Source organism: Microchirus variegatus (genome assembly GCF_963457635.1).
Source record: "Microchirus variegatus genome assembly, chromosome: 17".
Lineage (NCBI taxonomy): Eukaryota > Metazoa > Chordata > Actinopteri > Pleuronectiformes > Soleidae > Microchirus > Microchirus variegatus.
In genome coordinates, this window is record NC_139818.1 from 9602090 (window position 1) to 9629866 (window position 27777).

At 38.7% G+C, this 27777-nt stretch overlaps 1 protein-coding gene across 1 annotated transcript in view; it reads right to left on the bottom strand.

Moving 5' to 3' along the window:
* Window positions 1-3122: 3122 nt before the first annotated feature.
* atrnl1b (attractin-like 1b) overlaps window positions 3123-27777 on the bottom strand; it is a gene marked incomplete at its 5' end in the record, with an annotated part of 77491 nt that continues 52836 nt past the window's right edge. The window contains 5 exons of the mRNA XM_083904156.1: window positions 3123-5154; window positions 5297-5411; window positions 11686-11793; window positions 21156-21234; window positions 26192-26253. Coding sequence (XP_083760282.1) covers window positions 5030-5154; window positions 5297-5411; window positions 11686-11793; window positions 21156-21234; window positions 26192-26253 — 489 coding nt within the window. The 3' untranslated portion in view covers window positions 3123-5029. The remainder of the gene's footprint in view (window positions 5155-5296; window positions 5412-11685; window positions 11794-21155; window positions 21235-26191; window positions 26254-27777) is intronic.

Genomic DNA, 27777 nt, shown 5'->3' on the forward strand with positions numbered 1-27777 from the left:
CCAACCACAACATCAACTCAGCTGTTGTAAGTGCATTTTAGACAACAGTCATGTCCCCCCAAATATCAGATACAAGAACCATCAACTATGAGAGGCCATTTGAGAAATAATATAAAAAGTCTTGCGCATGTTACATCATAGTCACACAAACACTAGTATAGTCGCACACACTTACTATCATACTCTCTCACAAACAGTACTATAGTCACGTACATTTACTATCATACTCTCTGACAAACGGTACTATAGTCACGCACATTTACTATCATACTCTCTCACAAACAGTACTATAGTCATGCACATTTACTATCATACTCTCTCACAAACGGTACTATAGTCACATACATTTACTATCATACTCTCTCACAAACAGTACTATAGTCAGGCACATTTACTATCATACTCTCTCACAAACAGTACTATAGTCACGCACATGTACTATCATACTCTCTCACAAACGGTACTATAGTCACATACATTCACTATCATGCTCTCTCACAAACAATACTATAGTCACGCACATTTACTATCATACTCTTTCACAAACAGTACTATAGTCATGTACATTTACTATCATACTCTCTCACAAACAGTACTATATACGTGTACATTTACTATCGTACTCTCTCACAAACAGTACTATAGTCATGTTCATTTACTATCATACTCTCTCACAAACAGTACTATAGTACAAACAGTACTATAGTCACGTACATTTACTATCATACTCTCTCACAAAAAGTACTATAGTCACGTACATTTACTATCATACTCTTTCACAAACAGTACTATAGTCATGTACATTTACTATCATACTCTCTCACAAACAGTACTATAGTCATGTTCATTTACTATCATACTCTCTCACAAACAGTACTATAGTACAAACAGTACTATAGTCATGTACATTTACTATCATACTCTCTCACAAAAAGTACTATAGTCACGTACATTTACTATCATACTCTTTCACAAACAGTACTATAGTCATGTACATTTACTATCATACTCTCTCACAAACAGTACTATGTCATGTACATTTACTATCATACTCTCTTTCACGCTATTATGGATGCAACAACATGATAGTGAATGTATGAGACAATGATGTGCAGTGTATGCGAGTATACTAGTATGTGTGAGAGAGTTTGATTGAAACGGAAGTCAACTTGAATTTCCAGTTTCTAATTGGCTTATCAGGATGTCTCTCCAGCCAGATCTCAAGGACAATGTCCCGTCGATGAGGAAATGTGGCAAATCTTCAGACCTGGAGCAACAGGTGTATCAGGCCGGAGAGGATCTTCTTTACTAAACCGAGGGCACGGATTTCCAAAACCGAGGGCACGGATTACTAAACTGAGGGAACGGATTACTAAACTGAGGGAACGGTTTACAGACAATTTTTATTTTTTCCACACCTGACCCTACCAGGGCTCCGTACATTTGTACTTTGCCCTCCCTTACTTTTTCTGTGTGCTCCCTGAAGTGTTCTTTGCTAAATTGTTTTTTGTTTCTGGGCAGGCCTCAGTCTGCTGATCGGCTACTGAGTTTTGAGTGACAGCTCAATGGACCGGAAGTCGTAACAGGCTCGGAGTCGCAGATTTACGAGATTAAAGGTGTCAAATATACAAGAAAACAAAGTCGTAGATTTGTGAGATTAAAAGTACATTTCCATTTTATTAAATATATCGACTCACACCCAAGATTTCTCCCACTGTTTATGTGTTTTAAACATGATTCAGAGCCTGTGACGACTTCCGGTCCATTAAGGTGTCACTCAGTGGACTGTCGCTATTATAAAACTCAGTAGCTAATCTGGAGACAGCTTCCTAAGGCCTGTCCGAAAACCAAAAACCACAGAGCAAAGAGCAAATCATGGAGGGCAAAGAACATATCAGGGAGCTCAAAGAACAAATGTATTTTCAAAAAATTAAATAATATATTTTTGAATGATTAAATCAATATTTTTTTTTGCTTCTGAAAAAGTGTTGCTTCGTGAAAAGTTTTGTTTGAATCGTGAAAAGTGTAAAAATCTGATTCCATCTGAGTCAGACTTGCGTTTGGACTGAGAACAGTACATTTACTTGGTAAAGTAGGGTGCGGGGCTGTGTAGCATGACGACATATGTGACGACATCAGGCGCAACACAACAAAAATGAAGGACATCTGTTCGGTTTGTGGCTGTTTGTCTCAACAACAACAAAGAGGACCTTGAAGAAAAAGACAGAAAAGTCTGCCAATCAGCTGACTGTCGTGGGTGGAGCCAGTCTAGCTCCACCCTGACCCTTACCATATCATTTTACTCTGTTACCTCAAGGTGCCAAAAAATGGAATGGTAGTGGTTGGTTATTTTATACAAATATTAAAAGAAACTTTTAAAAAATGGGTAAAGTTTATAGTTATAAATTGATAACATTCTTGCTAATCTGGGCCTCTGAAGTGCTGTTGAATTATTGGGTGCATCAAACCTCTGAAATTAGGGAAGCTCTGCTTTAACATATTCACAAAGTAAAAAAAAAAAAAGTCTGTGAATGTGAAAGCATTCCCTCAAGCAACCGACCCAAAAACAAATTATGTCTGGCTCCAGCTGTTGCTGCCATGGAAGCATCGTGGAAAAAAAAAATAAAATAAATCTGAGCTGTATTTTTGGACAGAAAACAGTGTATATTTTGGGAAAAAATAAGGTTAATATTAAACATGCAAATCCATAAAAAAAAAGCTAATGCGACAGTTTGACTTGTCAAATACAACTTGAGGTAAAATGCTTTCATGTTTATAATTCATTTATTCAGCCTTTGACTTGGAGTCTCTTATGAATTAGACTACTTGTTCCTATAAGAATAGGAAAATGTAATTCTGTTTTTTGTGCTCACAATCCACCAAATTCCAGTCTGCGGGGGGTTTGTTCTCCCTCTTCACTTTCAGGGGGATTTGTTATTTTAAGTTGATGCAATCAGCCGGTGCTCAACATTTGTTGCCTCACTCCAAATACAAATGTGATGCTTCAGAGGCAGCAAGTCGCAGAGACAAAGACGGACACAGAGAGATATGTTTTCTGAGGAGACTTCATTGAATAAATCATTTTCATGTCTGTTTTCTGTGTTTTTTTTTATTTCCCAGCATGATGTCCATCTTTAAAATACACTGAAGATTACCGATAAGCAGTTTCTCATCTTTTTCTTTTTTTTTTTTTTTTCACGGTACAGTGAAACCTGACTCCTGTGTAATGACACTGTTATAGGATTACTCTACAAACACAAAATGAAAACACATGAGCTGGCATACAGTTCTTATGAAAGGCATCATAATGACCACAACATAAAAGCAAGACAATGCCCATTAAATGTCCTTTAAAGATGCACAATTCAAAAAAAACAACAAAAAAACCAGTTGACATTAAAACAACAGACAAGAATAAACTCAAGTTAAATGTGCCTTTTACACAGGGAATCTGTTAAATATCAAAACAAAAAACAATATGAACAGAAATGCTTTTTTTTCACAAATGTAGCAAAAGACTTACAGTTTATCGTCAATATAATAGGAACAGGTGACAAGGCCTAAAATAAATGATAACCTCTTGCCATTCTGTCATAAAAACCTGACAAACACGTGAAATCTCAAGAGAGGAGTGACAAAGACTCACATTTGTTCCAACAAGACACTGTACAGTTCAGGGTGGAGGCGGGGCTAAAAATGGTTGACAGCTTTGAAAAAATTCTGCACATCAACATGCCTCCTGCCCTCCGTCAGAGTTCATGGAAAGCCAAGGCGTTAGAAAAGGTATCGTAGTTCCTTGTACTCGGCGGGTGGAAATCAATAGCTTCAGAGTACTGTTAAAAACAAACATACTAGTAAACAGCCAGAGTAACATGATGTCCCTGGTCTTATTTTATCAAGCTTCAGTCTTTTCTCCCAGCTTGCCACTTCCATCAGAGGGCGAGCACACAAAAAAAGCTTATAATGTCCAAGTTGCACAGCAAAATGACACAATTACAAACTACAGTAACCAACTGAGCTGAGGGATTCAGCGTTTCTCTGCGATGTAGAACTTCTTCAGCAGTGAAACATACTGAAAAGAGGAGATTTCTGTCCCAGATAAAAGTTGCGTCTAACTCGTCTTAGGTTGTTCCATGCTTTTACTGTGACAGCCAACGGTTTGTTCGTGCGCTACAGTCTTCACCCACATGCCGCCGCCGCCACCGCAGACAGTCCCACGTCTCTGCAGCGTTTGTTCACATAATATTCCACAGAAAATACAGACTTTAGCGTCAGCTGGTTGGATGGATAACATACTGTATGTACAGCGAAATGCTAAAAGAGAGCATCAATGGGAATTGGCAGCGTGGTGCGAGAAAATACTCAAGTTGTCCAAACACTATCATGTGGTCATACAAAAAAAAAAAAAGAATTCTGTCCCTAGAGCATAGCTTCTTTTCCCTCCATATGAAGGCTGAATGTATTTCAGGCCATACAGCAAATAGAAATAGAAACTAAATGCTTTAGCACCAGAGAATACCACGTCTTGACAAGCAAAAACAAAACAAAAACAGGCAGCATGTTCCGTGTTCGTGTTGGCCATTTTCTGAGTGAGTGACATATCATTTCCGACACCTTTGTTTTTTTTTTTCCTTCATGCTGAGCGAACAGACAACAAGGTGTCTCCAGATATTTACGGCTGAAGCTTCAATCGGTGCAGACCCCGTCCTAATTAATGCGTCTCTAATGTCATTGGTCAGGCAGGTTCGCTCATGATGCCACGTTGAGGACACAAGTTAGAGCCCAGTCGGTGGTGGAGGATGCTGCTGCAGAGGCTGGAAAGGGTGATGGGGATTTACGAGGCTGACATATGCAGAATGGACCAACAGGGCAGGGACGGGGACAAGGGTTGTGCTCGTGGGACATTAAAAAACCCTCAGTGGTAGCAGCCGACGGACATCTTCCAAATGAAGCCATCCTCTTGGCTCTGCAAAGATTTCCAACCAGAACATTTGATTAGTTGGTGCAATGTGAGCCAATGGAATGAGCCTCAAACACAGGTGCCTTGGTGCGCAGGAGGAAGGGCTTTTCGGTTCTTTGAAGCCAGGGACTTGTCTTTAAAGTCTGACGGTTTCTGCTGTGAAATGTCTATCAGCGCACTGGCAACGATGAGTCCTGGAGAGGGGGGAGGAAAAGAAACAAAAGAAGACAGATTAGATGAGAAACATCATCACCATACAGCTGTCTTTTTTTTATATATATATATTTTGCACACATTTTCTATGTCATGATTTCTATTTGGGACACACTGCTGTACCTGACTGTCCAGGTGGAGGTAAGCCTAAAGGCCCAGAGGGCAGACGCATGAGGACGGTCAACACGCCAGCTTTGCCTCCTGAACATGGCTCCATTGCTACAGGTTTCGGGACGCCCTGTAAAGAGAGACGGACAGAAAAGAAAACACGTTTTACCACTGCTGTGGCAGGAAGTAGAGCTGAAACAATTAATCGATGAATCTATTATTAAAGCGGACCTAGACCGGGAGTTCCAATTAACACTGTTTTTTAGTGTGTATCTGCATCATTACCTTGTTTAAGAAGCCCTGAAGGTTCTAAACAAACTGTGTTTTATTGTAATCTCGGGCTCAGTGAGATCTCTGAAAAAACCCGGTCCGGTTATGTAAACACCGGTTCTCCGGAACAGCAGATCGTCCTAACATATATGTACAACAGGACCACTCTATGTGAGCTTTAATAGATTACATAATTAATTGTCAACTATTTTGATAATTGATGAATTGGTTTGAAGCTTTTTTTTCATGACTAAAACAAGATTTCTGATCGTTTTAGCTTCTTAAATGTGTTTTTTTTTACATTTTCTGACATTTTATGGACCAAACGATTAATCGAAAATAATAGTTTTCATTCCTTTACTTTACCAACAGAGGTTAAAACAAAGTGATGTGATAGTCACATTTAAAAAGCATCCTTTGTTTTGTTTTGCGTTCAGCAGACCAATGGTCATTGATATTAACTGCAGCCTTTAAGACGAGACGTCCTCCTCCTCCTACGACAAATGACTCGATCGGTCACACAACAAAAACACTTGAGTGTGTCCCCGTCAGACGAGTCCATGTGTTGAGGCGATGACCTGCGCTCGCATTTAATGGCCAAAAAAACTGCTCGTCTCAGGTGTGAAAAACATGTCATCCTGATAATGAATGCTGAGGGCTTCACAGTGGGGCTGGATTAGGGGAATTGAGATTGGGGAAAAAACATGTCTGATTAGAGGCGATTTCCCTTCTTTCCTTTGTTTCTGCCTGAATCTAAAATGGAGTTGAAATAGGGAGTAAAATGGGAGGGGAAAAAAAGGGATGTGTGAGCACATGAATTAAAACATGAGAGAGCGAGGAGTGGGACACCCTGTCCAAACCAATGGTGAAAACACTGATGCCAAGCAAAGAATATAAAAGCCTTGAGATGCCAGATCTATTTTAGCGTATGTCACATACAAAAAAACGAAACTTAAGGGACAGGAAATGACATCAGCCACAGGGGCTACTGAGAGCTAACAGCAGTTGGCATTTAGAAAAATTATCATTTGCAGGCTCTAGCAGGCACATTGCCGTCATATATAACATGTATCCACTGGACAGATAAATCCTCTGAGGCTGGAAGTTTGTGTAGAACTCTGTGCTGCACTGTGGAGCCAAGAATAGAACTTTTCGCAGACTTACGGTTTTCGAATACTGTTGCCCTCGCCAGCACTCTTGCGTGTTTTACGGACAAAGCAGAGCTCTGCGAGACAATAATTCCAGGAATTTTACGCATTGTGACGTCCAAATGAGCACGGAAGTCAACACTGCATGTTTTATCTCTTGTACTTAGACTGAGTAGGACCACAAAAACATGAGTGAGTCATCACTTTTGACTGGTAGGACCTCCAGTCCCAAATATAAGGATTAAAATGATTAAAAAGTTGATTTTGGACAATATGTCCCTTTAACATAACAAGGTGGGAGCTGCAATCACTTTATTTCAAGTGCAAATAAGCATTTTATGGGTTGTAATGGTAATTTAAAGTTATTCAAACAAATAAAAAGGAATGGGTGTGGTATAATCGGCCACATATTAGCCTCAGGATTGAAATCAAGTGATTTTAGGGCAGACAAAATGTTTAGGTGACAAGGTAGGAGCTGCAATCACTTAATGACAAGTGCAAATGAGCATTGTATGGGTTGTACCGACACATTTAAAGTTATTCAAACAAATAAAATGGAATGGGTGAGGTATAATCTGTCAAATATTAGCCTCATGATTGAAATCAAGTGATTTTAGGGCAGGAAAATAGGTTATAAGATAGGAGCTACAGTCACTTTAAGGCAAGTGCAAATGAGCATTTTATGGGTTGTACGGATTGAACGTTATTCAAACAAGTAAAAAGTTATAGGTTCACCGTTAAACAGCATAAACATGATGAAAATTGTATTACATTTGTCTATTCAACTAAATTGAAAAATAAAGAGAATGGTAAAAGTAAAGTGGTTCAGAAATGACGAAAGAACAAATAAAGAACACACTAAATGGGACAGATGCTAAATAATTGTTTATCAGCTGTTCATCTATTCTTTCTCGCTATGTTTATAATTGAAATATATTGTGTACCAAGCTTTAAAAGCAATTTATATTCAACCCTTGATCAACTGTAAGGACAACAAGGGCATATTTATTAATTCACTGGCGGCTAAAGAATCCTAAGGTCTGGCTGCCACTCAAGGTGGCTAAAAGTCAGCCTTCAAACACTCACGTGGCATTGTATATGTTCTCTCTCAATCCAATTATGCCTCACTATAAGAAAACAGGATTCCCATGCCTGTAATGATGGAGCAGCACACGACCACAACAACAAACATGCAGTAATGTACAGAGGCAATTAAACTGACAGCATGCATGGCTGTTCAAGTGATTCGCCTGATGAATACGAGCGTACGTACATCCAGTACAACGCAACTCATTTCACCTGCACTGAAATTTGATTAAAGCCGATTCCACTGTAAGCTATAAAAACGAGGAAAAATCATTACAGCTGCTCTAAACAAACTGGTAACTGGGGTTTGTCAGAGAGAATAAAGCACAGCTGTATACAACAGTCTTTGACATGGTAATGTCTCAGTATTCGTCCTCTAATGTTGGGGAAAACATGTGACTGTGTGCAATTTTTTTTGTGTATAATATGCCCAACAAAGGATTTGGACCATGGATATATGGATGGTGTCCAAAAGAAGAAAAGAAAAACAGTCATTTTTACAATATATAATCTCATATAATAGAGCTACATTTTCAAACTAGAGCTTTTATACATGGCGTCATGACAACATCATTAAAATATCAAATAGAATTGCCCGATTGGGTATATGACATTATTTCTCTTTCAGTGCTTTACACATTGATGTATGTCCTGATAACAGGAATATAAAAAATACAAATGTTAATAATAACTCATTTAATTGAACTTCAAGTACAATTTTATACATTTTCTGATGATGAGGCTTGTTATTTATATATATATATATATATATATATATATATATATATATATATATATATATATATATATATATATATATATATATATATGTATATCTTTAAGAGGAGGTTTACATGGCCTGCATGTCTAGTGTGCATTAAACAAACTAAAGAGCTGTATTATGGTTATTCAAAATCATCCAAGCACATAAATATGCATAAACACACACACACACACATCTCCTGTCCTGTCCTCCTGCTGACAGGTGTCATCCATCATACTCCCTGTCCGTTAGTAGTTCCATATGTTGAATGCCAACCACACTGAATGGAGACAGCTGTGACATCGAGACCGGGCATGCAGTTCTGGGGCCCGACTGGCTCGATGTCCAACAGCTGCTGCCACCTTGGTCACTAAAACCAGCGACGGTCGTGCCCATCACTTGGGGACACCGACCGAAGAACAAAAAAGGAAAGTAGGAAATGGGCACAAAGGCTGAGATAATTTTTCTCTCAGACCAGCTGGAGGCTCAGTAAAGATCTAGTGACAGAGAGCTGCTACTTATTAATGCAGTGGGATCAGTGCTGACAGAACAATGAGAGGATAAGGTCTTTCATGGGTTGGATAATTCTGGCACGGCAGTGCTTCTGGGTCTGGTGCTTCATCAGTTATTAATGTGTTAATGATACTAAAAATTTGTTTCACACTTTTCTCTGTGAAGATGAACTTTTCAATCAATCTGGTGACATGACACGCCTGATGATATGCTTATGAGTGAAGGAGTGGGTCTGACTCATAACTGTAAACAGAGCGGTTGAGACTAACAGGAGCGCAGCATCACTGTCCTATGTGATGTCAACAAATTCTTTCAATAGCTAAGTGATGCCAAATTCTAACCAATCAATTCATCACACATCACAGTCACACTGCTCACCCTCAGCTGGTAGCAGAGCGTGTGGTATTCTTAAACATACTATATGAATGTGCACTATATGAAAGTCATATAGATTTGCTTTTTATAAAAGGTAGGAGCCTGAAATACACTGTAATAATAGTGATGAGAAAATGGCAATTCACTTACATTCAGTGAGGAAAACTCTGGTCATAATTAAACCATCTAGTGCAAGAAAAGCTAAGACTAAGGTCGTTTTCACACCTAATAGTCTGAGGCGGTGCTGCATCAAGAATTACTGAAGGAGAAGATAAGACATACAATGAACAAGAAAACTTGCTCATCTATTGGTTAATGGAGGGCAACTTCTGTTTCTGCCACATAAGAGCAAAACATGGAACTTGGGTTCGATTAAGAGAGAGCCGGCGTGAATGCACCCTTAGTGCTCCTCTCTTTAGATGCTTCCTGGATTGGCCAAGCAGCATGGGAGACAGGGAGCCCAATGCAAAAAATAAAAACGTGAGCCGACATTGTCTGACTTTCTGATTTAGAAAGGTGGAGGTGGCAAAGCTTGGCCAGCAGCAGCGGTGTGAGGCATCATTGGTGTAGCAAGAAATGAGTGAGGTGGGATTGTTCTTTAAATGTACTTAAAAAGAGTGGCTGTGACTGTTATTGTGTGAGTACATGTCATGTATGAACTCACACAAGACACCATTATATAAAGATGTATACAGTAAAATATAGTCATGAGTCTTGCAACAGAGTACTCAAAGGCTCAGACCACACCGAAATGAATATATATTGGTGTGATCAGAGTTCTCAATGTAGTTTCTATTTTGCTGCACCTTACTGTGCTCTGCATACAAATTTGTGCAAAACTAATTTAGCACACGTGCCTGAAAATTACTTCCAAAACAACAAAGTTCTTTGGAATACCTTTTGCATTTCCTTAAAAACAAGTGGACATTTAAGTGAAACTGGAAGTCAAGTGTGCAGAAGTTCACTCTGCATCTTGAACGGGTCGAGAAACAGAAGCCTGAAGATGTGTTTAATTTTTTTTTTTTTAGTTATCATTTCCAAAACAGCTTGGCACTGTTTTTTTTTTTTCAAAGCAGTTCTCTCTGAAGGATTTTAATGCTCCATAACAACAACACTACCTTTGTATTTTGTGTGTCTATATGAAAGGAGAGGAGGGGAATGGGAGACAATTATTCAACATGTGGACACACACGCGCACACACACAAGTCACACAATGTAAGGATAAATTGACTTAAACATCAATGCAAAGCAGTAGTTTCAAGCACCATTCAGGTTCACACTATAACTCACCGGTTTAAAAGTGATAATAAAGTGCACTCAGAGAGCTAAGAAGCATTGTTTTTCTCCTCTTGATGTTGCCCTTCAAAATACCATAATGCACAGTGAGTACCACTCAGCGATACATTTATAGCTAATGTAGTGGCTCCTTTGCTGGCTGCTGTAGCACTTTCATTTCTCTTTAGTGGTAGGTGACACGGAGTTGGCCCTGGCTGAGGAAATGCATCTAAAGATGTGGGTGCTCAAATTGCTCAAATCTAAGCCTTTATTCCATATGGCATTGAGCCCTAGACAGTGTTTATTGCCAGAATCCTATACTTTTTACATAGGAGGCGCTCAAAGAAATAAACCAAGGTATTAAAAACAAATTCATGTTCCCGTTTTGCAAACCTGTAGTGCAACACGTATGTGCGACAAAGTTCGGTGATATTTCCTGGCGTAATAGTGACCACCAATAAAAGTGTCAAAAAAGAAATCTAAATTGCATGACTTTATTTCAAATAAAAGCAATTTTTCTAAGGCGTAATTGAAAAGTGTCACTAAGTCTGCAGCCCTGATTGCAGAGGACAATTCATATAAAGAAGATGGACATGGGAAGAAAGGACCATGAAAGATTTCTTATTGATGTTGGAAGTGGAGAAAAGGCTGACTTCATGTGAGTGGTAGCACAATAAGGTCTAATTATGTAGCACTGAACACATTGTACGATACTTGAAAAAGAAATGTCACAATGGAGTAAGGTTCACGTGTCAGCCGTCGGCATGGATTGATCCTGTATGATGTTATAGGAGTAGAGACAAACTTTTACAGCTAACTTACCTTTCTTTCACACCTTGTTTAGACTTAATCTGTGTGTGACATAATGGAGACCAAAACATGGTCCTAATGAGGCAGAACCTCATTTCTGAGGAATTTAGGACTAAGATTTGTGTTGAGGTTGAAGTTAGGGTTAGTCATGAAAAGTACTCACATCAGCCACAGGCTGCAACAGTTCTGTTTGTTCTCCTCCGACATCCAGTGCAACGGCCACTGAGGCAAACGGACGACTGGCCATCTGCTGACGTTCTCTCATCAGTTGCTGGAAGATCAAACGCAGGTATGACAGATGAGCAATACTCTGGACATGATGTGATTAAATAATAGTATATGGTCAAGGCAATTTTTATATAAATACATCTATATATTGTGTAATGCAGTTATACACACAGCCAAACACAAATTCAGTACCTAAGTACTTGAGTTTACAGTATTTGCACGTATCAAAAGACAAAAACACAAATTACAACCCGATATGATGAACTATGATACAGACATTTACAGTAATGACAATGCAGAAACAAAATTAAAAGCAATGGTTGCATTTCGTCTTGAAAAATAAACACATTTTTGAGAATTAGTGTACATCTGACACCAGTGTCAACACTCAAACAACAACCATTGTGAAAAAAACAACATGAACACCTTCCACTGTAATGTGAATTAAATATTACATTTATATTAAATATTATGTATATTATATGGCTGTAATCAATGTAGGGTATTTTTTTAATTTTATTTTGAAAAATGTTTTTCTATACAAAGTCCTACACCTGAAATACTAGCATTAGCATTTATTAAGCCATTTGTCTTTGATATGATGCCATGAAAATTGAATTGACGAAATGTTTCCATGCCCAGTATTATACGGCCCTGGGCTATTCCAGTATTAAGCTAAGAATCAATGGCAGATATCATTGAGGAAACATAACGATTATCTTCAAGCGTGCTTGCCTTGAGGACTTGTGTCACAATGTTTCATATTAGCGATTTATATAAACTATTTGATTGTCCTGTTCACATACATATGGCAGCAAAGTAATCCAACTTTTATTTTCCCTGTGCACAAAAACCCTGGGGTTAGGTTCAAGCCCCAAAAGTGACACCATTTCTGCAGGAAAATAGCTCCCCCTTGTTCTACTGCTAATCAATATACTAACACAACTTGTGCCGCACTTTCATCAGCGACGCTGCATGTGATCAATATCTAAACAGGCTGCCATTTTAACGCCAAGGACATCGCTGATAGGTATTGGATTTGTGATGAGCTTAAGTGTGCTGCATTAAGATCTAATTGTGCCGCAGATTACGGAGCACATCAAGCAGTCGTGATAATCGGCCAAATAACATGCCCTTCCACTGCACTCCTCTGGAGTTCCATATTTATTGCTCAGTGTGGGCAAAGTGCTGTATAAAATTCTTAACACAGGAATTTGTAAAAAAAAAAAACATAACGAACAAAGGTTTCACTACCACCAGACATCCACAACTCTGACTCTCTTCCCATCTTCTAATTCAACTCAAAAAACCACCACACTGTAATTTCACTCCATTATCTGTTTACTGTTGTTTGGTTTTGTAAAGTGTCCTTGAGAATGGTAAAATGCAATATAATCATAATAATTATTATGAATACAGTCACAGTAACAGAGACGGAAGGAACTGCGCAAGGAGGACGTTAAGTTAACATCAAGTGAGTAGAGAAAAACTCCAAACACAAGAAGATGACGACGCGTGCAAGAGCAAAAGACAGATGGAGCTATGACATCATTGTTTCCCAAAGTTACATATTGGTTGTTAAACATGAAAACATAAGGGTGACATTTTGAGATTTTTTTTCTTCCATTCTTTAAAAGGCGTCCAACATGCTGGCACCGTTTAGTGTCTTGCGTCTCTACACTACACTACACAGGTATTCTTGCTGGTATGTCGTACGAGCACCAGCAACAACTTCCTAGGTTAAAAACTGAAACAAAAAAGAAAATAATTGTTTAATAATAACAGATTCAATTAAAAAATCAACCATTTATGGAGCAATGTAGCCTACTGCAGCTTTTATGGTTGTGTTATTGTGCTTCAGTTGAGCTGTATGCATGCTCTCCTGTATCTGCATGGGTTGAAAACACCCAGTCCCACCCTCTGTACTGTGTCAAATAACACAACAAAAACTAAATAAAGGTTAATAATAAATGGTCAGTTACACTTTGTAGGTTCTGTATTATTTGAGGCACCTGAAACGACTAACTCTAACGTTACCGGGTCTTGTAGAGTGATGGGGGTGAATTGTCAGGAAAGTTCACGTCAGTTCTGTGAAAGCGTTACTGTTTTTCGAATCGTTCCCCGAGGGAGGAAAAGAAAGAACAACAGCCAGATGAAATTGAGATTGATCACCAGATTGATTTTCTTCTTTTTGCAGCTCAGATGTTTTTAAACCTTAGACTTCAAGGCCAATATCAGATTGTTGTACATCTCTGCTGTTAAACATCAAACCAACAACAAACGTACAGATGTGAGCTACGGGCCACCGTAGGTCAAAATGAAGAATTGTGCCCTTTTAAAGAAGATAAAAGCAGAATAGAGGGGTTGGTTCTGGGGGGAGGGGGGGGGGATAAATCTGAGGGTTTATTAAAGATTTCCAGCACAAAAGCTTCAAATCCAAAAACATACATCCTAAATGTCAGATAGCAGTATTGCTATTTATCATTTTGCAGAATGCATTCACAGGTGAAGCAAAGGCAGGAGAGAACATGCTTTTGCTCTGCTCTGTTTCTGGAACATGCGTCTGAAATGTGCTGGGAATACACTAATCCAAGGGCCAGTGTTATAAAAGACACAATCGACAAATGAATACTGAACTAATGACAAAAGGGAAGTGTAAACTCTGTAAAAGCAATTAACGTCTGTGCAATGACAGACTGATTTTGTCAAGAATACAAGCTGGAGCCATTCACGGTTGTGATAAGGATGGGCGTGCAGTGTAATGCTTTGCAACTTGATTAATTTGGCAAGTGAGTGCATGAATCATTTGTCCAGTGAATACAGCATTTTGTTCCCGTCACTGGACTCTAAAAGAGGGGGTTGGTGTCATCCCGCCTCTGAGCAAATTCTACACCTAAGCAGGTCACTTTGTCCTTTTCAAAGATCACGGCGTGTCCCTAACAGTGCCATCCTGCAGAACAACAATAAATACATGAAAACATAATAAAATTAAATGTATTTAAGTGAAATTGGCAAAAGAGGAAATATTTCAACAACCGCAGTATATTTATGGGGCTACAATTTAATTTTTATTACATTTTGTGTGTCGATCAATACATTCACAGTCTTAACACTCTCTTCTGTAGCTCTTCTTCTTAGGACACTGCCTAAACAAAGTGTTGACCCTAACCTTAACCATAACCAGTTCATGTCTAACCCTAACCTTAACCTAATCACGATTCAAATCTTAGTACTTAATTTAACCAGTTACTCAGGAACTGAAATTTTGCAGAAAATATTCACTAAATTAAGCTCATTAGTTTCAAAGCTTCAAAACAAACTAACATTTGAAGCCATTTGAAACTGGTCATTGACAAACATCAAATGTAACCAGGAAGCTATTGTTTTTTTCCCTTTACAAAGGTGACATCATGTTTGATTGGAAAAAGACCTGAAACTGACTGAGATCATTAAGTCCTCATTGAGAAACCTCTGTATCCTTCTGTTATAAAACAAGCAGGAATTACACACATTCTCGCTTAGACTTCAATTCAACAGTTATTTTTCCAACCGGTAGAGTCGCCCCCTGGTGAATATCTTCTACTTTCCTCCAAACTCCAAAATGTTATCACCTGATATAATCTCTTCATCACAGCTACCCTATGTCCTGTAACTTTCCAGGCAACCAGTAAGAATCTAAACTTTGAAATGAACAAGGACCACTCAAGGTGACCAGAGGCTTAAGAGTAGGATAATCGTATTATAGCAATCAATGGACGCTGATTAAGCTCTTAACAGGAAAGAGTGCAAACATCATCATAAATCAGACATTTACCGTGTCTTAAATGTAGAACAAATGATTCTAGGGACTGGAGATTGTTGATATACAGGTATAATAACACAACATGAGCAGTGGGCTTCCAGAGAATCTACTGCCTGAGGGTAAGAGTCATATATGATTTGTATCACCTTGAACACCCCTTTTTGTAGATTTGCTAGAAAAGGGTTTTACTGCACGGTCAATGCCATTACATTGGAGTTCGACCAATTAACTAATCAGGTAATTTAAATAAATCTGCTGATTATTTCTCATATCTGCAAGTCTACACCTTTTTGTTCTATGAAAGTTGATTAATACTGCCAAGTGAATACAATTTCGGTTTTTGATGACCTGTTGTTCCATCTTCTTATTAAACTATGATAATTTTATCCGATGGAGGAAAAGAGCCAAACATGGCAAATGCCAAATATATCTGCCCTGATATTCAGCAAAAACACCGAGACAAATGAAACAAATGAACATATCTTTTTGAAATATTTCATAGTAAAAAAGCCTTTTCTGAGCCGTTAAAGGATCATAAACATCATCATGTTTCATCCTGTGGGACCATGAATGTCTTTACAAAATGTCATTTCAATTCATCCACTAGTTGTTGAGATACTGGGACCAAGAGAATGCCATTTACCTCCATGTGACTAGAAACTAATCTAAATCACTAAAACACCATGATGGAAAACACCCCAGAGCCTGTGTCTTTAGCCCTTAAATCGATCACTATCTTCCTCGGCCAACACAGCAGCAAGGTTTAAGCCATCAGTTACAAACAGACCACAGCTATTAACCAGCATCACCGTCAGGACAACCTATAAAGGCTGAAGACAGCTGTTAATAAACAGATTCAAGAGATTAGCTGCTGGTAGTGACTTTGTAAATGATACATTTAAACATAGTAAAAAAATGATGGTGCTTTTTATTGTAATGGCTGCTCAACGATATTTTCAAGTGCTTTTAGAGTGCCAATAAAAAAATCACCATGCAGCTCAATGGTAAGCAGATGCACTGTGTGCATGAGGTGTGACTGGTCGGGTTTGTAGGAAGGTGTAAGAGAGAGATAAAGAGGAGAATGAGAGCCATCCACGTGTTTATGTGTAGGACATCTCCGCGTTGCAGTGGCGCGAAATGTCAGCGCCCCCTCCCTCGCGGTCCCCCACAGGTATTTCAAAGAGGTCAGACCCCGTCCTCCTCCGTGGCATTTACAGCTGTTGTCTTTTCATCACTTTGTCCGCCACTCAGGATACAGATATCGCAATCTGTCCTCGGCTAAAATTATTCAGCCACCTCAGCCGCACCTCTGGAACTGTGTCCTTCCAACAGAAGACAAAGTTCTCCTCCAATCATTGCATGGGTCAATATCAGGAGTAAAGAAATACAAAAATTCACATACTCCATTTACAGCTAAGCTTTTCAATGACATACAATGTCGACTTGATTACTTACAGTATAGAAATATTACATCATGGAGGAAGGGAAGTTTCTAAATCTAGGACAGCTCAAAAGCACCAGCGCTGATTTCCCATCATAATGCCAATAGAAAAAAAACATTATCTAAGGATCATCAGTATCCATATGCCACTTGGCCATATAAGTGTCTCATAATTATAAACCTCATTAAGACTCATTCATCTCATGTCCTTATGTCAGATGGGGGCTTGTGAGCATTAAATGGCCCCAAGCCCAAATCCATCCATCCATCACTTATTTGGACAAGTTTCATAAGTGCAAGGGCTATTGACAAGCGCTTTTAAACTAAATGGACACAATGTTCAGTAAAGACCCCATCAATTCACCAATGAGACATGGACCATTCATCTAGTGGAAACATGTGGGTACTGCCTCGACACAAGGGAGCAATCACAAACTCAACTGACCCTCTAAATGTAAATTTACCATTTAGACATTTCATTCATAATTTTTATTATTAAACTATTACAATATTGTTGGTTTCGGTCCACAATATCGTACAGTTTGCGTGCATAAGGCAAGAACAGGTTGCAGACATGGGTGGGCAATAGCAAACCTCTGTGGACCCACAGAGGCTGGAAAGTTTGCCCATGTGATGAGGTTTTCACATTAGGAAATGCACTCTTAAGCTGCTGGTTTCCATCATGGTACGGTTCGGTTTGTTACAGCACAGTGTGGTCTGGAATGTATGAAGCCCTAGGTTAACATTCAAAGCGACACAGACGACAACAACAAATTCTTTTTTCTTCTTCTTTATGGTAGAGTGCTGTTAAAATTGCCAGATATTTACACCGGTCGCAAGGGAGTGACATTTTTCTGTCGTCCAATCAGCCGACTGTCATGGGTGGAGGCATTCAAGTTCATCCCTGACCTTACTGTACCATTTTACTCTGCTACCCCAAGGGAAAAGGTGCCAAAAATAGAACGGTAGAGGCTGCTTATTCTGGTACTATTCCTAATGGAAATGCAAAAAAATACACACCGCACTGTTCCAAACCAAACCACTCCATTCAATGGAAACACAATGCAATGCAATGGATTTCCCTCAATACATCAGTTCAAACTTCTCATTACTGCAACTTCTAGACCGTTTGTTTTATCTAGAAAATGCAAATGGACTTCTATGGACTGGCAATCTGTCCAGGGTGTGACCCCGCCTTTCGCCCTATGTCAGCTAAGAATGGCACAGCACCCCGCGTGACCCCTCATGTGGAGGATAAAACGGTAGAAGACAGACGGATGGATACCGGAAAGCAGAGAATTAGAGATGTGCGCCCATATACTTGTCATTACGGTAGCCCTCAGAACTTCCGCAGAACGACCATCCAATCACAGACAAGATTCAACAGCTCGTCATACGATTGTGACATCAGCTTATTCCTAAATGGTTGAATATCTGCCAGATATCGAAAGTGAAAGTTATCTTGGAAAAAGAAGCAGAAAGGGGCAGAAGCTCTCACTCACTGAACATTTTTTGACAATACTACAGCCATAAAATCAATATAAATCCAGGCAGCCTGATTGCCTTGATGGTCATAAAAGGGTTAACCAAGACAGTTACTGATATGGTTACAAGCGAACTAGAAACGATTACTAGTTTTGTAACACTTGTACCAATAACTCTACTGAAAGACTACTTGTAAAGCTGAAAGAACCCACAGCAGTGAATCGCCTGTAGGCTGCAACAGCTTTCCACAAAAGGTTACAACACACTGCTTCTTTTTTATGATGCTTCTTATAAAGAAGAGCACCTGCAAATGCCACAGCAGGGACCTTAAGGTATAATCTTTCATTTAAATTGATGGAGCTTATGTAAAATAATATTAAGATGATAACGATACAGGGTGGGCAATTATCCTTTGTGTCAACAGGATTTAACTGCGTTAAGTGAAAAATATTTAATCTCAATTTCACACGTAGATATCAGGTGGCATAATAACACTTGAAGGGAAGTAAGCTACAATTTCAAACAACTTTACAATGGACATAAACCCTACAGTAAAAGATAAAGATCAGTAACTCACCACTCCTTAAATACATAAATACAGTAGCTGGAAGGAGTGGTGAGTTACTGATATTAACCTAGTAATTCACATAAACAAAGATGTAGTGTATTCTCAAAGAGGATAAAACGAAAAAGTGATTTTTTTCCCCCCACCTTTTCATTTAACTGTTTATATATTTTCATGTGAAGGGCAGAGACAAACAGATGACAGAAGTGCCAAGAGCACACACAAAATAGTGAGCAGAATTTAAATGATGCAAGCCCATCTGTCTGCATTAATTTTTATTGACTTTAATGCTTTGGATAGGCACGAGTCGAACTCATGGTACCTATCATTTTTGTTTATTTTCACATATCAATTAGAGGATATAAAACCCACTTCCAATGATTACCAATGTCATCCCCAAAGGGGAAATAAATTCTGGGAGCTGTATTAGGAAACTGCAAGTCATTAGGCTGGATGTGCACCAAATCAAACTTCCTGCCTTATATCACACTAGAATATAGGAGTGATCATGAAGAGATGGAAATGATGGCTGCTCTTACAGAAATCAGCTCCCACTCTGATCACTTTGGGTTTAAGGTGCAGTCATGTGAATGTGCATACATTCTCTCTCCTCCTCAGTTCCCTGCATTGTATTTTTTATTTTTTTTTGTCACTTCTTTAATTTCTAGTGCCAATCATCTCATCATTCTCCACTTTTATTCTCAACTGTCAAACGATCACAGAATATTAATGTTTCACTCCATCCCCCTTTTCCTGAAATAATTCTCAGTATCACAACCTGCTCCCTACATACTGTACACATTCACAGGTCCTGTGTGGAAGAATAAGTGACATCTAATGACATCTTTCTTTCCCTATCACACCAGGGAACTACAGTCACCTGCAGGGATGCCTGCCTTTCTTCTTCATTAACAAAGTGAGCTTCTGCTTCACAGCACATGTTCAAGATCGTTCATCAGGGGCTGCTGTAGAATCATGGTGGCGCAAGATGGTAGCCTTCCTAAAGTACACATAAAAGTCTAAATCTAAGGATACAGAAACAACATGATTGAAAAGCTATACAAACAGTTTGCATTGGTAAAGCCCTGGGTTGTTTGGCCTGAGAAGAGTACCTTTACTTGGTAGGCAGGGTGTGGGCTGTGTTAGTGAGATAGTATTTAGCATGACATCGTTCAAATGCAACGAGTGAACAATGAGCGGCTACATTGCACGCAAGAGCAGAAAACAATGGAGGACATCCAGCAGCTCGTTTTTTTTTTTTTCCTACTCTGTTTACCTGCATGATCTAGCTCGGTCTAGCTCCACCTGTACTGTACCATACCATTTTACTCTGGTACGAGTGCCAAAAATGTAAAGTTTGGGGCAGAGTATTTTGGTACTATTCCTAATGGAAATGCAAAAAGCGTTTTCCAATAACATCCTGTTCCTGCTTTTAGGGTAAAACTAAAACACTGTTTGATTGAAAGCTTCTGTGCCACTGTGGGATCTCTGCATGATTTGGAAACCTGACGAGTTCAGTCAAAGACTTGAAAATAGCAGACAGACGTGAGGATGATAGGAGTCTGTTAACACGCCAGTTATCTCTATATTTTCCAGCAAATCATAATCAGAGAGGCACAAGAGATTGACTCAACTAAACCAGTCCGACCCAACCCAACCTCGCTCCCGTACATATTTACACACAATTTGTTTTTCACTAATGTGATCTATTTGGCACATTTTGTATGTGTTTCCTTTAAGGCCCTATGTGAAAAAAATATTCGGTTGTCAATCAAAACCAGAAGTCATCGATCACACTGAGAGACATGTCGGCCATGAGTGATGATTTAGAGGATTGGCGACCAAAGACAGTCTGCAGCATAATTCCAGCAATGTCAGAAATTTACGAGCCTACTCTAACATGCAGCTACGACCCTTGTCTGTAAGCCAACCAATTAGAAATGAACATGACATCACAGACTAGACTGGACTGTGCAACATTACGAAATCACCTTTCTGCATAGCTTGTGTAAAGTTTAAGTTCGTAAATTTTTCCTCCACAGTGTGGAGGAAAAAGGAGACATTTCTTGAGCCTCAAATGCAAACACAACATTTACAGTATATTGGACTTACTTCTCTCCGCCGTGAAGCCCAACAGGTCTGTTTGATCTTCCACACAACTGCTGCCACGAGCAGGAGCGACAGAAAACAACTGAAAAAGAAGATGGTAAACTGTCACTGAAAACAATTATTCTTTAAAGCCGACCGTCACAAACACAGGTGATTCATGTAGCAAGGAGAGAAAACATTTAACAACAGAATAAAAACATATTTGGGAAGTTATATGATTTTTAATCAGGCATTTCTTTACAGTCAATTTTTACATTTTGGGTAGTCTCCCCTTTAATTTCTCTATATATTATGAAATAATTGCAAAATGAAATACTTCCAGTTCCTTTTAACTGAACATGGAGAAGAGACATTAAGATGTAACACATCCATTTCTCAGTTGACTGACTATTTTGGCCGATTACTTCAATTAATAACCCAACAGTAATATCATTAGTCAAAGGAAAATTCAACAAGGAGCAAACACTTCTGGACAGAAAATGATGACTTATTGAGAGCTTCCACTTCGTTATCTTATTGACGGATGAGAATGTAAAGATTCTTATGGAGATTCTTAAGTTCAACACTAAATATGTCATGTATATTTTAATTCAGTCAGTTTGAGAGAATAAATAAATCATAATGAAAAGAAATCATGAAACAGGATTTAAAAAGGAAAGTAGAATGTTCTGCTTTGTTTTATCATTAGCTGTGAAGTCATCTCCTTTTTAGTGGAGGATAATGGAGAATATGACTCCTGATGCCCAGGAACAATTCTAACTGGATGTGAAACCAACACAGTAACATGACCCACGAGCCCTTGTCTTTGGGGACATGCCGAGTTCTAAAATGAGGATTCTGGTCTAAGAAGAGACACGTGACCAGCTCTGATTCCACAGGCCTGTTTCATGTGATATATTTGAGTTTGCCCCCCGCACCTTCTAGCTTCCTTTAGCTTGGATCTTTGAAGAAGACGATAAGGCTTGTGTGATAACACGAAGGAAAGAAAGATTCTTTTATATGCATGATTGACAGAAAGAGGAAGTGGCAAGGCTTGAAAAAGAGGTGTGGGATTAAAGCACTTAATGATAGTTAACTTTGCATTACCTCAGTAGAAGTGGGAAACCCTTTCATTCTGTGAGGTATAAAAATCCTCAGTCAGATGTACTTTCATTTTGTGTATAATGGTAAATAAAGGAGCTTAAGTCTACTATGGTTCAAAGATGAAAGAAGGAGAAATATAAATGTACCAAAAGAAACTCAAAAGGTTTCTCATTATGGTTACAAATATCAGATTTCTCACATTTATTCCCTGATCCTGGAGTTCTTACTATGGCCTTTTATTATTGTTGTTTTGCATTTTTAATAAGATACAATTGTGCACTGTAGTGGTCCTGGTATTTGACAGAAAGCAAATCAAACTCTGTGTTGGTTTCTTTTAATTACATGGCCATTTCTGTAACCACAAGGCTTCAGTTACCACCAGGGAAACAATCAATAATATCTATATCTGCCTTCTGCATGCTTTTCAGGCAGCACAGAACAAAGTGGACTTCAAGAGCTCTTGGATTAAGGAGAAATGTGAACTCTATTATTTTTATTATTTCTACTGCTAGGGGTCTCAATCAAATCAAGAAAAAATAGACATAGCTGGATGATGTCGGGAAGCAGCATGGGATCATGGGAATTTTTGTCTCGTCATCTAGTGTCGTTCCCAGCAAACGGCAATGAATCATCATGATCCATTAGTAACAAACATGCACAATGAAATGAAAAAGCTCATTGGCTAATTAGTAGTACAGAATAATTACAATATTTTATATTTTACAAAGGGTTTGCCATGGAAGTAGCAGAGACGGCAGACAAATTGAAACAAATCTAAAATAGAAATACAGATAAATATGTATGTAAAATCTTGGAAACATTTACTCTAATTGAATTACACTACTCAATGAAATACATAGCATTAGTCATGTCATTTTGAGATATTTTAATGCAGAAATGTTACATCATTTAGTTTTGAAGCATCTCTTTTGACCTTATCTGTCAATTTATAGAATACAATTTTTGATTCTTAAAAGTTACTACTTTTAATTGAGTGGCAGTCAGTAGTGTTGTCACCAAGAAGGAATCCACTTTTTTTTCCCAGATTTTCGTGATTTGATCAGCTCCATGTTGAGGTATTACAATTAGAAATTCTCAGATGTCACCTGCAACCACGACTGTCACGCTTTTCCACAACATGGTTCTGGCACGACTCGACTCTATATGGTTTGGTTGATTTTTCCATTACAATATCTCCTCAACATGGGCGGGGGCATCAAAGCATGGCTGCATGAAGCTGCCGTGACTTTGTTTTATACGTGACACAAACAAACTAGTGACTCGTGATTTGTAAAGGAGTTATTTTGCAATGTAATGAATCATTAGAATCAGTTAATAAAAAAAAGATTTGTTCAGTACTTCCTGCATGACTGGAGCACAGACTCTGTCTGACACAGCAGTCATTGCACTGAAATACAGCGGCAGGGATCACTCGCGATCAGCAGTGCTGTTGTGAAATACACCATACTCCTAAGTTAAATATTGAGATTTTAGACAACTCCATGCTAAATGTTGGAGATTAGTGCAAGTTTTAAGGATTTTTAAGCATAGTATTGGCTCATCTTGCTTGGAAACTCGCCAGAGTATTCAAAAAATTACCAGGTACCAGGTACTATCACTAATGGAAAAGCAAAAAAAAAATGTGCCGTGCCGAAGCAAGTCAAGTCGTGCTGGGACCATGTAGTGGAAAAGCAGCAGATAAGAGTTCTTTTTGCAACCAGCAGAGTTACCCCCTTGGTGGCTTTTCAGTGTATTCTTACTTCCTGGTTAACCTCAACTGACAAACTAGAAGACTAAGTCCAAATTTGTATGTATGGTCTTTGAGTATAAAGCACATACATGGTGTAAACACATACACATGCAAGCTTAAACAGCTTGTAATGTGTGTGGGATGAAGCTGATGTTGTTCATTAGTTTAAATTACAGCCTGTGGTTCTTGACTGTATAACACAGCATCCTGTTTGACTGTTTCTGCAGCATCTAATCAGAATGCATGAAACAATCCTTATCGAACTAGATTACAATATTAAAAGGCAGCGCTGTACAAGTAAAAATGTTGATGAAGTCACTAAGACAAAGACGCAATGAAGAAAACTATTCCGTGTCTGACAGGCGAGAAAAAAGGTGAGGATGTATTTGAATCAAGTCAGAAGAGAAAACAAAGCTTTGCTCTCAGACATGCCGTCATTTCTTATACAAGCAAGAAACCCTGTGGGGTGATTTGACATTTTGTCATCAGGCTGATTATGTTTCCTGCAGGTTTGTCCCTCACACACACAGGCACACAAACATGTACACATTGCCTGTGACTGCATCACTGCCTTTATCCTGAGTTTATGGGTCAGTGAGAACTGGACAACAAGGACAACAGACAAAGACCACGGAAAATTAAAATAACCTGCACGACAAAGGTAAAATACAAAGGGACCAAAAAGATGCAACGCATACTAATATTAACAGAAACAAGGGAAATACAGAGAAGAAGAACATGTCCTGTGTTCAGGGAAGATGGAATTCATTTCCTTTGGTTTTTTTTCGAAAATACAAGAATCAAACTCAGATCTCAGAAACATGATTTAAGTGGTAGAAAACAATTTCTAAGCGGAAAAACAAAACCTTTGTGGGTTACGCCCCTATGCAAAATAGCTTGCTGTGCAACAGATGCAAGCAGCTGTCAGACACATTTTAGATTAAGTTTCCACTGCCCTCAGTTCCTTTCCCTGCAAGAATTCCTGATTTTGGCTATTCAATTGTAATTCGATCAGATGGAGGCAGATGATAACTGACAGCTTTTTGGGAAAGTTATTGTAGACTGGGCAATGATGGGCAGGTGCCTTAGGCACAGACTGTCTTCAATTCCTTCCCTGACACCTACACAGATTATATGTTAGTCCATGAGCACAGCTCACCTTAAAATGAAATGAACCCCCACACAGATACACAGATTTAAAGCAAACACTGCACTGTGGCTTATTCCAATGTTAAATATTAAAATGATTCTCTTCTCAACTGACACTGGATTCATGATTTCCTTCAATTAAAGTCATGATGATACGAGTATTCTAAAATAAAGATCTGCTTCAAATAGTTCTTCATGCAAAATGCTGCATATTATGACAGAGAAAAACAAGTTCACACTATCTTAAGAATATAGTTAGTGTTTCATTAGCCCATAAGACAGCCCTTTTCAAGTTTGTGAACTATACTGATATCACTACATTTTTATAATTGATTAAAACATCAAAATTTTAACCAGCATACGATACTGATGTGTTATTTCATCGGCAAAATAACCAGGAACACATTTTGTAAGTCCAATTTTCTTTCAATACTATATAAAATAAAAAGAAAGATGACACACAATCTTAAAATTCAACTTCAACAATCTGAGACACTTTGTGGCAATAGACACGTACAACAGCACAGCAGGTATTGTGAGAGGACTCCTTTCAGGAGGTTGGAGTCAATGACTCCTTCAAAGTCAAAGCATACATTTAGCAATTACACTCAAATCCCCCCCTAATTTACTCGAGCTTGCTGTGCTTTTTAGACGGCTCAATTGACTCATTTTAACATTTTCAAGGAAGAAGAAAAAGCTTTCCATCTCTTCACTGAGGATGAAAAATCATTAAGAGCCATCACATTCTCAATTGCTCACACCTTCTCTTAAGACGCTGCTTGCAGAGTAAGATGCACATATTTAATTGGTTACTGGCAGTTAATTTGCCACTTGACACTGCATTGAAGACACAAGAAGCATTTGCATGTTCACAAGATAACAGAACTAGTTCAACAGGCTCGAGTAACTCAATAAGCCCCGAGAGACAAGGGGGGTGAAGGGGTGATGGGGTGATGGGGGTCAGATTCTGGATAATGATTGTTTGGCTGCTCGGCTGAAACAAATGACTCAAATGACTGTTTGCTCGTCAGCTGCATTAACGGTTTCACTCACTTACCTGAAAAATGTCACAAAGAACTGGACAAGGTCCATGATGCTGTTGTGTTGGGAGAAGGCAATCTGGGGGGAAAGAAGAGCTCACAGTTAGACGGATATCAGGATATTTATATTAAATACACATACAAGATGCATAGTAATAATACAAGTCACAATAAAAAAGGCCTCTAATGCTTCTGAATTCACAAGAATGGACTAAACTCATATGGATAAATATTCATTCTAGTTCTGCTTACGTTTTATAACACATAAAAACATTTTCTGTCCTTCCTTTCATTGTCTCTGCCATTTTTGAAGCATCTGCTTCGTTATTGTTCAGTACAGTTCTATGCAGAAAGTCTTAGGCCACCATTAAGGCCACATTATACTTCTCTGACTGCGTAATGCGTTATCCGACTGCGTCACCACGGAGACCACTCGAGCCTTCATACGTCTGCGTCGTGGACGGATACGCACTGCAATTTCCCGCCCGATCAGTAGGGGTCGATGCATAGTGGCCATTTCTCACTTTTCTGTGTCACGGAACGCAGTTTTAAAATAATTTGAGGCGAGAAATTGGCCATTTAGAGTCTAAACATGTGGTTTGTGTATTAGGATATGACATATTTATAGTTTGACAGCGACGTTGTCGGCGGTGACCAGCTCAGCCTCTGTGGACGATCGGTGCGCACTGTGAGCCGGCACAGAGCAGCTTCGCTCGGCCTGTCCTGAGGACCAATCGCAGCTCTTGCAGTCTCCGTTGTCCCACGACGGAGTGACGGAAACTTAAAAAATATTTCGTGCAGTCGGACATGACGCAGAGACTCAGGCTCTCCATAACCTACGCAGAGCACTTTACGCAGGAGTATAAATTGGGCTTAAGAGTTGTTGTTTTACCAATGCACAATAGAGGATAATTATTTTTATTTCACTTTACCGGAACAAATCCAGAAAATATCTATGCAGTTTTTTGTTGCTTTAAAAAAAAGAAAAAAAACAACAAAAAAACATCCTCTACAGGTGTCAAGTATTTAGCGTGATCCTGTGAAATCCTGTGTTTGTCTGCTGTATCTGCTGTAAAAAACATCTATTATGCCAGGTTTATTCAAGACATGCTTGAGTATTACATACACATGTTGCATGAGTTAAACTCATTCCAAATTCCAATGATCACAGAATTTGATAGACAGGAAAAATAATAGAGCTGAAACATGTGTACAGTACTGTATAAAATTGGTATTTTATTGTCTTGGCTTCAATGTAAAAGCATGTATTAAACTTTCTTTAAAAAACTGATGTATAAATCAAGTTACTTCACGATGATGGGGACTATTATTATTAATATCAAGTGGAAGTAGCTTAGCATAAACGCTGCTAAATGTAATGTATGTAATATCCGCATTAAATCTGTCCTAGGATTCCTGAGAGTTGGACATTTGTCATTAACCTCCACAACTAAGCCACAACTAGAAATGTGCAAGAAGCTGCAGCAATTATGTGAACGGTGCACAGGGATGGAGAAAAACACATCAACATCACGCCCTCAAAAAAAAAAAAAAAATGGTATAAACAATCATTTAAATTGACTCCGTTAAAGCTCCCGGCAGT